At 40.7% G+C, this 14,619-nt stretch overlaps 1 protein-coding gene across 10 annotated transcripts in view; it reads left to right on the top strand.

Annotated features, from left to right (window-relative positions):
* LOC107220111 (obscurin) overlaps positions 1-14,619 on the top strand; it is a 43,600-nt gene that overhangs the window by 28,254 nt on the left and 727 nt on the right. For 8 of the 10 annotated variants that reach the window (XM_046734160.1, XM_046734155.1, XM_046734145.1 and 5 more), the window contains 18 exons: positions 59-200; positions 283-2,165; positions 2,867-3,019; positions 3,323-3,427; positions 5,802-6,204; positions 6,380-6,563; positions 6,740-7,040; positions 7,167-7,745; positions 7,865-8,289; positions 8,388-9,151; positions 9,276-9,577; positions 9,669-10,588; positions 10,719-11,158; positions 11,324-11,462; positions 11,525-11,994; positions 12,341-12,574; positions 12,669-12,813; positions 12,928-14,579. In XM_046734160.1, coding sequence (XP_046590116.1) covers positions 59-200; positions 283-2,165; positions 2,867-3,019; positions 3,323-3,427; positions 5,802-6,204; positions 6,380-6,563; positions 6,740-7,040; positions 7,167-7,745; positions 7,865-8,289; positions 8,388-9,151; positions 9,276-9,577; positions 9,669-10,588; positions 10,719-11,158; positions 11,324-11,462; positions 11,525-11,994; positions 12,341-12,574; positions 12,669-12,813; positions 12,928-14,579 — 9,241 coding nt within the window. The remainder of the gene's footprint in view (positions 1-58; positions 201-282; positions 2,166-2,866; positions 3,020-3,322; positions 3,428-5,801; positions 6,205-6,379; positions 6,564-6,739; positions 7,041-7,166; positions 7,746-7,864; positions 8,290-8,387; positions 9,152-9,275; positions 9,578-9,668; positions 10,589-10,718; positions 11,159-11,323; positions 11,463-11,524; positions 11,995-12,340; positions 12,575-12,668; positions 12,814-12,927; positions 14,580-14,619) is intronic. The other 2 variants (XM_015658555.2, XM_015658556.2) reach the window with 2 other exon arrangements.

The following is a 14,619-nucleotide window of genomic DNA, read 5'->3' as shown; positions in this document are numbered from 1 at the left end:
TTTTCTAAATAACAGGTGAAGTTCGTGACAAAATTTGTTAACGAATGATATTTTCCAGTGACTTCTGAAGAACGGAAAGCCAGGGCGGAGGCGAACGCTCCGATATTCTTAGTGCGCCTGAAGGACACGGAACTTCTGGAGAACACTTACTTACGGTTCATGGTTAAGATCAAGGGTGATCCAAATCCTGATCTTAAATTGTGAGTATAAATATCACGGAAGTGGTAAACGCTGTACGATTGAATTGTTGAACTGCTGAGCTTACGATTTTTACGCTCACAGCTACAAGGACGACGTCCTTATCGACTCGAAGAACGAACGTATCAAGATTGTAACTGAGAAAGCAGACAAGGGTTTTTACGAGTTAGTCATTGCAGCTGTCCAGCGAGAAGACGCTGGAAAATATTCGTGCACAGCGATGAATCGGTTCGGCGAAACGTCTTGCGAGGCCAAGGTTACTGTCACTGACGAAAAAAGCGTATTTGCTGGTCTTCCCGAAGGCTTACTAGAGCCCGGTGTGGAACCACAATTCCAATGGCTCAGAGACGGTCAACCGTTCGACCCGGAAGAGAGATTCAAAGTATTGTTCAAGGACAGCGAAGATACTCTGGCACTCGTTTTCCAACACGTGAAGCCAGAGGATGCAGGTTTGTACACTTGCGTTGCTCAAACCAGCACTGGAAACATTAGCTGCAGTGCCGAACTCACGGTCCAAGGGTCTGTGAACCAATTGGCGAAAAATCCCGCAAAACCCAAGCTGGAAACGGAGTTTAAACAGTCTGAAGTAAACGCAGGAGGATCTGCAATGCTCGACTTACAGGTTCAAGGTTTCCCCAAGCCTGAGATCAAGTGGACAAAGGACGGCGAAGAGATACTGGCCGGTGGAAGGATCAAATATCTATGGGAAGATGAGGAATCCCTCTCGCTTGTGATCAAGCAAGTCACAGCCAAGGATGCGGGCACTTACACGATCAAGGCCAAGAATGAATTGGGAGAGGACAGCACGCAGATTGAACTTATCGTAAAATCTGCACCAAAAGTTACGAAAAAAATGACGGACACTACCGTCATGACAGAGGAGACCGTAACAATGACTGTCGAGATCGAGGGATCACCTGTACCAGAAGTTACATGGTATAAGGATGGTCAGTTGATTACAGAATCGGAGCGTATCAAAATTACAAAGGACAGTAAGGGAGCGTACAGCCTGACCATAAAAAATACTAGAATCGAAGATTCCGGATCCTATTCCATAGTGGCCAAGAACGAAATTAGTCAAACTTCAGAATTCTGGAACTTCAGCGTGAAATCACCTCCGAAAATTAAAAGGAAACTTGGAGAACCGAAGGTCATCAATGAAGGTGACAGCCTGACATTGTTGATCGAAGTTGAGGCTGACCCAAAACCAACTGTTAAATGGTTTAAGGACGGAGAAGTAGTCAGTGAAACTGAGCGTATAAAAATAGTTCAAGATGGTGACAAGTACATGCTGAAGATCACCGGCGCCGTTAGTACCGACGCTTCGACTTACAAAGCGGAAGTTAGCAACAAGCACGGCTCGAGCGTTGATGAAACGAAAGTAAATGTACGCAGCGCGCCTCGATTCAAGACCAAACTGAAAGACGTAACGGCCAACGAAGGGGACTTGAACATAGAATTCGAAGTCATAATCGAAGGCTTCCCAAAACCGAGCATTCAATGGTACCTGGGTGACGTTGAAATCACGGAAACGCGGAAGGAGTATACTCGCATCGAAGAGGGAGATAATTACAAGCTCATTATCAAGGAAGTAAAGACTGAGTTGTCCGGCAAATACACTTGTAAAGTTAAAAACGAATTTGGAGAGAATGAAAGTAGCTCTACGCTAACTGTGCACAGTAAACCGAAGATCATAAAGAAGCTGACGGATCAAAAAATCACGGAGGGAGATACTTTGAACTTGAAATTCGAAGTGTCTGGCGTGCCAGAGCCTGAAGTAAAGTGGTTTAAGGATGGTAAGGACGTCTCTGCTGATGCGAGGATCAAAATCACTAGGGACACCCAACGTAAAGAGAGTTACGACTTGACGCTCAATCTTGTCAAGGGTTCCGATGGCGGGTTGTACGAGGTTCGAGCAGAAAATCAAATGGGTGTTGTCACCAGCAAGAGCAATGTCATTGTTCAAAGTAAGCATTACATTAGTTATCAAAAGAAAAATACCTGTAATCTACGCTGTATAATATCGTCAATAATTCGTTTTGGTACTGTGGTAAACCAAATTGGCTAAGTGCTGATGAATGTTTATCGTTAAAGATTAAAAGTTAATAAGGTATTATAAAATTATACAGCGTAGAAAAAGTAGTAGCAAATACAGATATAGAATCCACAGCCTTGTAGCCCTGTTAGCATACAACTTTTTGAGAAGTCGAACATCAATTCTCCATTTTTTGCCAGCTGTCAGTAAGTATTGAAGTAACGGATACACTTTTTTCCGCTTTTCAACTTCATAGACGTGAATTATGTTCAAAGATTTTATGGACAGTCGCTTCGTATGAAGTAAACTTTTTTCCTGTGGACTGCTGAACTTACCCTCGATATATACCCAGTATAGCTTCCATACCCCATAAAATCGAAGCTTCTCCGTAAATGCCTTTTGTTTTGTTAATTAAATGCCTTTCGTTACCTTTCATTTTTATGTTGTCCACATTATTCGTTACATGTTGTTTTATGCCAGTGGCAAACATTTTTATTTTTTTTTTTACATACATGTATACTTTCGTTATTCCCATAGATGTTCATTCATGTTATTTTTGTTACCACCATTATCCCATTCATATTAATAAGTATGAGTGTGTGATCGCCTATTAGAAAACTTGTAATTTCATAGCGAAATCAGAAGAAATTACAGAAGAAAAGAAAACGCTGAAGATGGAAGTGACTGAAAATGTCGAAATAGACGAGGAAGCTATAGCCCCAAAAAAAGTAACCAAAGAAGATCAAGCTCCACCTAAACAACAAGCTACGGAATCAGAATCTGAAGGTAAAATATCGAAATTCCATCCAATCACCGTCAAAATTACGTTGCATGTAATCAATTGACTTTGGCATATTTACGCGACGGTAAAACATGTAAATACTTTGCGGTATGTGACTAAACAAGTAAACCAACTACACACCTAAAATGACATGTACGTAAAAAAAATATTTAAAAATGATTTATCCGTCACGAGTTAAAATGATGCGTTAACAATTTACCTAATTATTGACAGAGAGTAAAATCTGAATGGCTAATAGCGTGTACAATAGCGTAGAGATAGTTCTAGAGGATGTATAATACATTCAGGTCGTGTCACACTGGAGAAACAGAGCATCCAAGTTATCCGAGGGGAGGGAGATACGATTACCATATCTGTTGCCTCCACCACTACTCACGAAGCTATGCTCACAGGTAATATTGTCTTATCAGACACACAATCAACATTGAACACTTATACCGAAATAACTTGAACACAGATCGATTTTGTAACTCAGTAATATATCACGATTTTTCGTCATTAAAACAACACGTCTAGTAAAATTAAACCGTTTTAAAATTTCAATAATCAGAAACCGATTTTCGCTGATGCTTGAGCATGTTTCGTTTCGTTTCGTTTTTTTTTTTTTTTTTTCCTTACCGTTTTTAAAATAGTTACAAAATCTTGTCAATGACTCGCAGATTCATACACATGCAAAATTGTATACAACACATTATATCACACTGCGTCGCAAGCTCGTGTTTAAACAACAATAACCGAAACTATGCTAATCTACGTGATGCGCTATCGCTTTAGTTTAGCTATGTATCCATCTGTTGCGTAGGAATTTTTTTAGAGTTCCGGATATGTGTTTGCGTTAATATTAGATAACGGCGGTAGTTGATCGCGAAGTGACAGGCAGACCCTTCACAGGTTCTGATGAGATGCATTCTATTAGCAAGATGACGACCACAAAAGTCGAATGCCAGGAAATAGGCTCTGAGGGACCCGAGGTAGAAGAGATTGCCTCGTACAGCTATGTCATCCATGAAGATAGTAGCCAGAAGCCTTTAAATGGAGTATTGATCGAAGAATTTTCCGAAGGTGAAGATATTAGAAAAAAAATCATTGTAAACAGAGGGGTTTCGATAGTGTCTGTGTCAGACGACGAGTCGACCTTAAAAGCGATCTCGCGAGACGTTAGTACCGATGACATCCATAACGCAGACTTGTGGGAAGCGCAAAAATTAATTAATGGATCATACGAAGAATTTTCGAGTCCCAAGTTTGCCGAGGAATTCAACTTGAATGATTATAAACCGCAAATGGGGATGAAATTGAACGAGACTATTATAGAAGAGTGCTCTGTTGAGGAATCATTGTCGGAAAGACCAACCAAAACCGATTTACAACAACCGGAAACGCCGACTGTCGAGAAAAGTAAACTCCGTCGACAGAGCTCGAAATTAGAAACATTGGATACGAGTAAAGGCGAAAAAGTTGAAACGGATTTACCACAATCGGAAACACCAATTACCGAAGAGAGTAAATTGAGTCGACAGAGCTCAAAGATAGAAAAACTAGACACAAGTGAACGGGAAAAGATCGATACTGATTTACCAAAACCAGAAACTCCAATTGTTGAACAGAGCAAACTCTCCCGGCAGAGTTCAAAATTGGAAAAACTAGAATCAGGTGAAATAGAAAAAGTGGAGACTGATTTACCAAAACCAGAAACTCCAATTGTTGAACAGAGCAAACTCTCCCGGCAGAGTTCAAAGTTGGAAAAACTAAATGTTGGCGAACCTGAAAAAGTCGGTAACAAAGAATTCTCCCGAGAGAATTCGCAAAAAGGTGTCAGGGATGACGACGAAGGTACAAACGAGGAAATAGAGGCACTTCTGCAACGTGTTAAACAGCAGCGCAGCGTTCTTGGAGATATCCTGAATAAAGAGGGAGAGAGGGAAAATTCAGGTAAGATTCGTACGTGCAAAATACGGACCTCTGAAGAGGTTGGTAAATTACAAAATCTTGTATCTTCCTACTCTTCGATCGTCGTGTGCCCAAATTTTGTAACATTCTACACTTACTCTACCTATGTATGTCATCTCGTGTCTCTAAAAATTGTTTTCATGCATCGGTGATGTTAATCCACCTTGTGAATTTCTGTATGACGAAAGAATTACTTTTCTATCTTTACTGGTATTTTGGTTTCTGGAATGGCATTCAGTGCAAGCACTTGTCTTGAAATTAGTATCAATTTTATGTTACGTGTAATTTTTTTACCGAACGTGATTACGTTAATGTTGAATGTGATATGTAACTTCTTGTCTTTACGTTGTGTTTTTCGAATATTTCATGGGCACTGAAGAATGCGTTTGAAGATACTTCAATATTTTATTGATTGTTCGTCAAGTATGTGTAATTTGAAATTGTAATGCTTTTTGCACGCATTTACAAGGCGCATGGCTTGCATGACACACCAAGTTAGTCTTAGTATCTGGAAAACCGCTTGCCGTAGAAGAAACTAAGATTTCAGGTACGTAAAATTACAATTAATTTAAAACACCTCGGAAAGGCAAAGCGAATGTATTATAATGACAAAACTGCAGTAAAATGTAAATTTTAATGGAATGCGACAATTTACCACGAAACATTGATTGGAAATGAGTGAATGATGATTACAACTGAATGTCAAATATTATTATACATTCCAAACTGTCGTTTAAGTGTACGTAATATTTGCAGGGATTTTTTAGGTGTATGAAAACTCATTTCACTGACATTATGATTACATCCTTTCACCAGCTTCTCCGGAGATCGTCAATTCAGATCTTGAGGACCGCAAAATCTTCGAAACACAAAGTACAACCTTCGAGATCAAAGCAACTGGTGTACCAAAGCCTGAGGCTAAATGGTTCAAGGATGGCAAGCCAATTAAAATTAGTGATCGCCTTAAATACACGAGCAGTGGAGACTTTTTCAAACTCGTATTGACAAATGCACAGCTTGAAGATGCTGGTGTTTACCAGTGTAAATTGAGCAATAAATTTGGAGAAAAGACTCTGGAGGGAAAGTTGACAGTCGCTTCTACTACTGAGTATCGAAAGCCCAGATTCGTCGAACCATTGAAGGATGCTGTTGCACCGGCTAACGATCCGGTCCAACTGCAAGCAGTTCTGTTGGCTGATCCCGTCCCTGATGTCGTCTGGTGAGTTATCAAAGTTTAAGAAATTGTATAAAAGCAAGGAGTTTTTTTCAGGTTCCTATATCAACTTTTTTTTCAAGCATCCAGCTTTGCTGTAAAGTCTCCTGATTGTAGAAAAAAATTAAAACTTATCAGAATTCTCTGTGCTTGGGGTTTCATTCAATAAAGATTTTTAAAGGTCGCATGGCGCAAAGGTAATATCACCAACTGATCGAAACGTTACACTGAAACTGGAAACTAAGGAGGTCGAAGATGGATTAAATGAGTGCACGTTTACGCTCGCCATTCCTCGCAGTAGCGCTGAAAATACGGGCAATTACACTCTGAAAGCTAAGAACAAGTGGGGTGAAGATGAATCCAGTGTAAGTATTTATCTCTGAAGATATACAGTGTACTTATAAGACGATGAATTTATTTATAGTCTTGCAAAGTTGCTCTACCTTGTTGAATCATGTAGAGATGTACGAGTTACAGTACTGTGAGGACAAAGTTTATTAGACAGAAAAAACACGTCATTGATTTCAAAAATGTCTTCCAGGCTCGTTTAGATATTCTGATTCGGCCTGAAATACAAGAATTCAGAGATTTGAATGCTGCACCTGATGAACTTACCCAGTGGGAAGTCGTAGTCGAGGCAAATCCAAAACCAATAATAATGTGGGAAAAAGATGGCAAGGCTCTCAAAACTGATGATCGCATTCAAACAGTGGAAGATGCGGAGAAGAATAAATTTAAACTTGTCATTAAAAATCTGAAACTGGACGATGTAGGCACATATAAAGTCATCGCGAAAAATTCACAAGGTCAAGCTGCTGCACAAGCCCAGCTGAAGACTCATGGTGAGTTAATTTCCACATCTTCTATCGAGCAAAGGATAATAATTACAAATATCTTGATTACAATTCAATCATTTGCAAAACATCAGAAAATATCGTAATTTCAATGCCATTCATTGAAAATTTTAGCTGATGCACCACAGTTCATCAATAAACTGACCGACAAGTCATTCAAAGATCAAGACGACGTTCAGCTCAAAGTTCGAGTCAGCGGACTTCCCAAGCCTCAGATCAAGTGGCTCAAGGATAAAACACAGATCACAAACGACGAACGCTATAGCATTACGACTGATGTAGAAGGACAAGTAGTGAGCAGTCTTCTGATCAAAAAGTTTTCAGCCGAAGATGTGGCAAAGATAACTTGCATAGCATCCAATATCGCTGGAACAGTTGATACCTCTGCTCAACTTTCATTGGCGAAATCTGCGCCAACATTTAGTCGTACACTTCCTAGATCAGCTGAAGTTGACGAAGGCGAACCACTCGAGCTAAAAGCTAAGTTAGAGGGCAGTCCAATCCCTTCGGTAAAGTGGTTCAAAAACGGAGAAGAAGTCAAACCTGATGGCCATATAAAAATAGAGTCTCTGCCCGATGGTACTGTTAAGCTCACAATCGAAAATGTCAAGCCAACTGATTGCGGAGCCTATAAATTAATTGCCACCAATCCAAACGGAGACGCTGCTGCTTTGTGTGCCGTGGCTGTGAAGCGTAAGTGTATACTAAATTGGATGGATAAAAAGTTTGCAAGCATAAACGGATGTCAAATTATAGATCTTGTACCAGATTTTGTGGCTCGAAATTTGATGGTGTCAATTTAATTTTTACAGCTGAGCCAAAGAAGCCAAGCTTTGTCAAAGGTCTGGAGGATGCCAAGGCTATAGTAGGCCAGCCTTTGAAATTGGAAGCTCAAGTGGTAGCATTTCCTAATCCTCAAATACAATGGTGCAAAGATGGTGTACCAATTAGACAAACTAAAGAAGTCAACTTTTCTAATGATCCAAATGGATTGATCGGATTGTCAATTGACAAAGTGCGACCAGAAGATGCTGGCACTTACAGCTTGGTGGTAATAAATAAGCTGGGAGATATCACTGGCGTTGCAAAGGTAGAAGTTGAGGAAAAGGAACGGAAGCCGGCCTTCTTAACTACCCTACAGCCACTTACGGTCGTTGAAGGTTTCCCTGCCAAACTGGAAGTGAAAACTATTGGAAAGCCACCCGCACAGCTCAAGTGGCTCCATAATGGCGTAGAGGTTCGTAGTCACAGACAAATCGAATCTCCCAATTCTCATTCTCTATGTTTACGGGTTTCAATTCATGAATACCATACTCATTAAAATGATGGTCTTAGGTCATACCAGACGGTCAACATATCAAGATAATAGATTTACCAGATGGAACACACGCATTTGTTATCGACAAAGCGAGACCTGAAGATTCTGGAGAGTACCAGGCGGTTGCCACTAATAATCAGGGCTCAGCTTCTAGCAAGGCGAATGTAGATGTTGCTGGAAAAGGTCAAAGTGGTCGTCCAGAAGAGAGACCTGGTTTCTTGAGTCCGATGCGTGATGTATCCGTTGAAGAAGGACAACCTTTGGTACTCAGTGTGCCATTTGTTGGTAATCCAATTCCCGATGTCAGTTGGACCAAAGATGGAGAACCCGTTGAACCAAGCGATAAAGTGATGATAACTTGCGACGGAAAAAAAGTTGGTCTCCAAATCAACCCATCATCTCTCAAGGATGCCGGAGTTTACGGATGCCGTTTAGTCAGTCCTCTTGGTGAGGATGCTACCACCGCAACAGCTACCGTTCGAAAGGTATTCCAAGAACCAACGTTCACTCAAAAGTTTACGGACTTACAACAATTGCCAACGTACGACGCTAAATTCCCTGCTCGCGTGGACGGCATACCTCGGCCAGAAGTATCATGGTACTATAACGATAAACCAATTCTGACTGATACTGACAAGTACAAGATAAAACGAGACGGAGACGCGTGTTGCCTCTATGTAAGAAACTGTACACCAGCCGATGCTGGACGATACAAGTGCAAAGCTGTAAATAGACAAGGGGAAGCCGAATGCACCGCAAATTTGGAAGTTGTAGAAAAGATGTAAGTATTTGTACAGGAAATAATGCTAAATGTATAATTTGAGAAGTGGAAAGACGATGATGTACCTTCTAGACTTTTTCATTAGTTCAGTCGCAGGCATTTACGATTTTCTTTAAACTTTCAGTGAGAAAAAACAGAAAGTTGAACCTCCGTCCTTCCTCAAGAAGATCGGAGATTGTGAAGTGTACAAAGCAATGACGGCTAAATTTACAGCCTGCATTACAGGATATCCTGAACCAGAATACGAATGGTTCCACAATGACACTAAAGTGTGGCCGTCCGATAGAATCCGCATGGACAAAGAGGGCAGTGGTCTTCTACGACTAACCATTGCTGGTGTTTACGAAGGCGATGTAGGGAAATACAGTTTGAGGATATTCAACCCTCATGGCGAAGATATTTGTCACGCTGAGATGACCTACGACTGTAAGCATAGAATTCAATTTATTATCATTCAACTATCGTTTACGCTGGTTTCTGTAGAATTTAGCTTAATATCTGATATAAATGTACACAGCCCTTGAGCCTCGGACGAAGAAACCTTTGGCAGACCAGTATACGGACTTTGACAAGTACCAAAAATCGGGTGCACCACTACCGTTAGCAGACAGACCGATCATCAGTCGTATGATGGATAGACACTTGACACTTTCGTGGAAACCATCAATCCCAATCGGACCAAGAACACCTGTGACCTACTCTGTCGAAATGTGTGAATTGCCGGATGGCGACTGGTTTACCGCACGTTCTGGCGTCAGAAGTTGTTGTTGCGATATTCGTAATCTGGAACCGTTCCGTGATTACAAATTCAGGATTCGAGTGGAAAACAAATACGGCATCAGCGATCCATCTCCGTTTGCTCAAACTTATAGATCTAAATTAGAACCTGAGCCACCTAAGTTCTTCCCTTATTTATCTCCGGGTATTGATTTCCGACCTGAAACCAGTCCCTACTTCCCTAAGGACTTTGATATTGAAAAACCACCTCACGATGGTTACGCTCAGGCACCGAAATTCTTGAGGCAAGAATGGGACACTCAGTACGGTGTTAAAAACCATAATTGCAATCTATTTTGGTTCGTGTATGGATACCCAAAGCCAAATATGCAATATTATTTCAACGACGAGCTAATCGAACCTGGAGGACGCTATGACTACAGCTATACCCGAAACGGGCAAGCTACCTTATTCATAAACAAAATGTTAGACAGGGATGTAGGCACGTATGAAGCTGTAGCAACTAATGAACATGGAATGGCAAGACAGCGAGTTCGTCTAGAAATTGCTGAATACCCTACATTTATTCAGCGTCCTGATGAGACCATTATTATGTTGAGAAAATCAGGAAGGATTGAAGCCCGCGTTATTGGTGTTCCATATCCAGAACTTAAGTGGTATAAAGACTGGAAACCGCTAGCCCCATCGTCCAGAATCAAGGTTAGTGTCTCGAAAATGATTTATGTTTACCTATTTGATATACATTTTAATGGATATTTGCAGCGCCAAAATTCTCAAATAATTGATAACCGTATAAGAAGTAGACTCATGGCATATTTTTCATCCACAGATCCAATTCGTCGAACCTGATATTTCCATTCTGATCATCAATGATGCCATTAACAAAGACGAGGGTTTATATTCGCTTAGTGCCCGCAATGTCGCAGGCGCAGTTTCAAGTTCAGCTATGGTCCATATAGAAGAAAACGAGCAAGAGTATGGATATAAAACGTACACCAGGAGCCGAGAAATCAAACCACGCACTAAACCACTTGGAGATTTCTACGATTTGGGTGATGAATTGGGACGCGGAACTCAGGGTGTAACATATCATGCGGTGGAAAGATTAACTGGACGTAACTACGCAGCGAAAGTTATGCACGGCCGCGGCGAGCTAAGACCATTTATGTACAACGAAATGGATATTATGAATAATCTCAATCATCGCAAACTCATTCGCTTGCACGATGGCTATGAAACAGACCGGACTTTGACACTAGTTACAGAATTGTATCCTTTTTGACGCGTTATGCTAATGGCATGATGATTCCACTTGTTATATATGGAGTCCATACGTTTAATTGTAGTTGTCCCAATGCCCTTGATATATATCACACCACACTTTATGCATTCGATACAGATATAAAAGAAATGTATCCTTAACACACTGCTTAGAGCTGCTGGTGGAGAATTGGTGGATAATTTGGTACGTCAACCATATTATACAGAGGGTGATATCGCTGGGTACATTAGGCAGATACTATGGGGCCTGGACTACATGCATAGCAATAATTATGCCCACCTCGGTTTAACTGTGAGTAAAAACTAACAAATAAATCATTTTTATTCCATCACACAGAAAATTTATTTCCACAGCTTGGAGACCTTCTGATTTCTCATCCAGGCGGAGATGATCTAAAGATTGGAGACTTTGGATTATCCAGACGAATTACTTATGGAAAACTAATGACACTGGCATATGGAATGCCAGAATACGTTGCACCAGAAGTGGCCAATAACGAAGGTGTGAGCTATGGTGCTGACATGTGGTCCCTCGGTATTATTACGTATATCCTCTTGTCTGGAAATTCTCCATTCCGGGGTATCAATGATAGGGAAACTTTGACGAGAATCAAAGAGGGCAGATGGGAATTTGACGATAGGTGGTCACACATATCTGAGGATGGAAGAGATTTCATTAGAAAACTTCTAGTCTATCAATCTGATGGACGAATGGATGTTTCGACAGCACTGCGTCATCCTTGGCTCAATTATGCAGATAAAATGCCATTGGACCCATACAGAATACCATCTGAAAATTTGAGGAATTACTACAATCTCTACAGGCAAGTAGATATATACATTATAACGCAACATAAACTTATCTAGATCAATGGCAAAGGATAAAAGTAAACCGTGTCAGTCACAGAATCGGAATAGATGGCATTGAGAGTACCAATTAATTAACCTGCTTCAAACCCCTTTCAAACAGTACTCGTCAAAACGCTGACCAAGTTGTAACTTGAGCCGTTACAATCTTTGAATACTGCTTATCTTGTTATGATAAGCGTTTCCACAATACTAATAGGAATAACATTAATAATACTCATCTGCACGTACTTCAAGTAAGGGAAACCAACGTGATACTCAATTGTAGTGAAGTAATCTTTGTGAAAAATGTGTTATGTACAGGGATTGGTACAGCAACGCATCGTGTCGCACGTGGTATCGTAGAAGGAGGTTGAGTGGAGCATTCGAACACCCATCTAAGATGGTTTATCCTCCTGGACAAAGTTACACTCCATCGCCCAGCCCTGACAGAAACCTTACTCCAAGAAACAGGCCACCTCCACGATCATGGGAAAATAATATTCCGTCGAGAGAAGCAATCGATACAGAGATTGGAGTTATCAAAAACGAAAGCCAGTATGTTTACAACTATTAGAAGTAATACTTTCATAGAAAGGAAATCAAGTCGTCTATAATTTTGAACTGTTCATTAATCAGAATATTTTTGCAGCTATCAGTATGGACCTGATACATATTTGCTACAGCTGCGAGACACTGATTTCCCTGTGCGTTTGCGTGAGTATATGAAGGTGGCGTCTAACCGAGCGTCAGGATACTCACGTACTCTTCTTGATGACAACAGTTATGATTGGAGGGTGAGGACAAATTATACGAATTTATGTTGATTTATGAAATTGTAGACGAATTTCAGTCAATTCTAATAACATCTAAGCTGTTATTACGATCTAAAGTGAAAGAGTTACTTTCAGACACCAGTCATCCGGGAGCGACGTCGCTTCACTGACGTTATGGATGAAGAAATTGACGATGAACGTAAAGCTAGAATCAACAAATATGGATCAGCAGATACATACACCTTAAGACGTTTACGTCATGAGCTGGGAACTCGTCTGGACAGCTATGCTGAAGCGGAGGCTTTACTAGAGACAAAGAAAGATGGACATATGCCATTCTTGCGTGAAAAACCACAAATTTTACCCATCGAAGCTGAGAAACCAGCACGGCTGGTATGCCTCGCAGTTGGTAATCCTAAGCCATCGGTTCAGTGGTTCAAAAATGATTTAGTTATTCAAGAGGGAAACAGAGTTAAAGTTGAAGAAGACAACGAAGGCAGATCAATTTTGACATTCAACCCTGCAAAAGACTTCGATGTAGGAATATACAAAGTCGTAGCCAGAAACAAGGTAGGGCAAACAGTTGCCCGAACAAGAGTACTCCTTGCGACAGCTCCATCGTCTCCTGATTCTCCACAAACACCAGAAATTTCTGACACTGAAGTTTTACTAAGATGGAAACAGCCCAAGGATGATGGAAACTCCCCTATACTGTGCTACAACGTGCAGTATAAACCCGAAAACGCAATGGATTGGATTGACCTCGCTAGCAACATTGATCATGAATTTTATATTGTTCAAGACCTGAAGCCAAAGACGAAGTATTATTTCAGACTTGCCGCTAGAAATCGTATTGGTTGGAGTGAGAAGGGAATTCCAACAGGTTTGATAGAAACAAAGGAAGAAGGTACGCCCAAAATTCAAGTTACCCGTGCCATGAAGCACCTGCAACAACTAACTGACGCCGGGCAAGAAATAATTATTGAAGACAATAAAGCGGGTATCGATTATAGCATCGAAGATAAACCTTTGGAATGGTCAAACGAGGGTCAACTGAGCGAGAAATATAGCTTTATATCGGAACTATCCCGTGGACAGTTCTCCGTTGTTGTAAAGGGAGTCGAAAAATCTTCGGACAGAGTGATTGTGGCTAAGATTTTAGAAATTCGGCCAGAAACCGAAGCTCAAGTTGCAAACGAATACGAAACATTGCGATCTTTGAGACACGAAAGAATAGCAGTCTTAGAAGCAGCTTACAAAGCGCCAGGAGCTTCGGTTGCTGTTTTAATTCAAGAAAAACTTCAGGGTGCTGATGTCTTGACCTACTTATCTAGCCGCCATGAGTACACGGAAAATTGTGTCGCCACAATTGTGACACAAATTTTGGATGCATTGCAATATCTCCACTGGAGAACTTTGTGCCACCTAGATATTCAACCCGACAATATCGTGATGGCCTCAGTCCGTTCTGTACAAGTAAAACTAGTAGATTTTGGATCTGCTCATAAAGTTACTAAATTAGGAAACTCAGTTCCTCAAGTAGGACACCCAGAATACAGAGCACCGGAGTTGTTGAATGAAGAACCAGCCTATCCACAAACGGATATATGGATGGTCGGTGTTCTTACTTATGTTCTTTTATCAGGAGTCTCTCCATTCCGAGGAAAAGATGCGGAAGAGACAAGACAAAATATCAGTTATGTTAGGTACCGATTTGAACACCTCTACAAAGAGTTGAGCCAAGAAGCAACTAGATTCCTCATGCTCGTATTCAAACGAACTCCTAGGTCAGTTATTCAAATGCGTAATTAACATTATTTAAAATTG

The sequence above is a fragment of the Neodiprion lecontei genome, chromosome 1 (assembly GCF_021901455.1).
Source record: "Neodiprion lecontei isolate iyNeoLeco1 chromosome 1, iyNeoLeco1.1, whole genome shotgun sequence".
Lineage (NCBI taxonomy): Eukaryota > Metazoa > Arthropoda > Insecta > Hymenoptera > Diprionidae > Neodiprion > Neodiprion lecontei.
The sequence above is the reverse complement of the archived record's forward strand: the minus strand, read 5'-3'. Positions and strand labels throughout refer to the sequence as shown.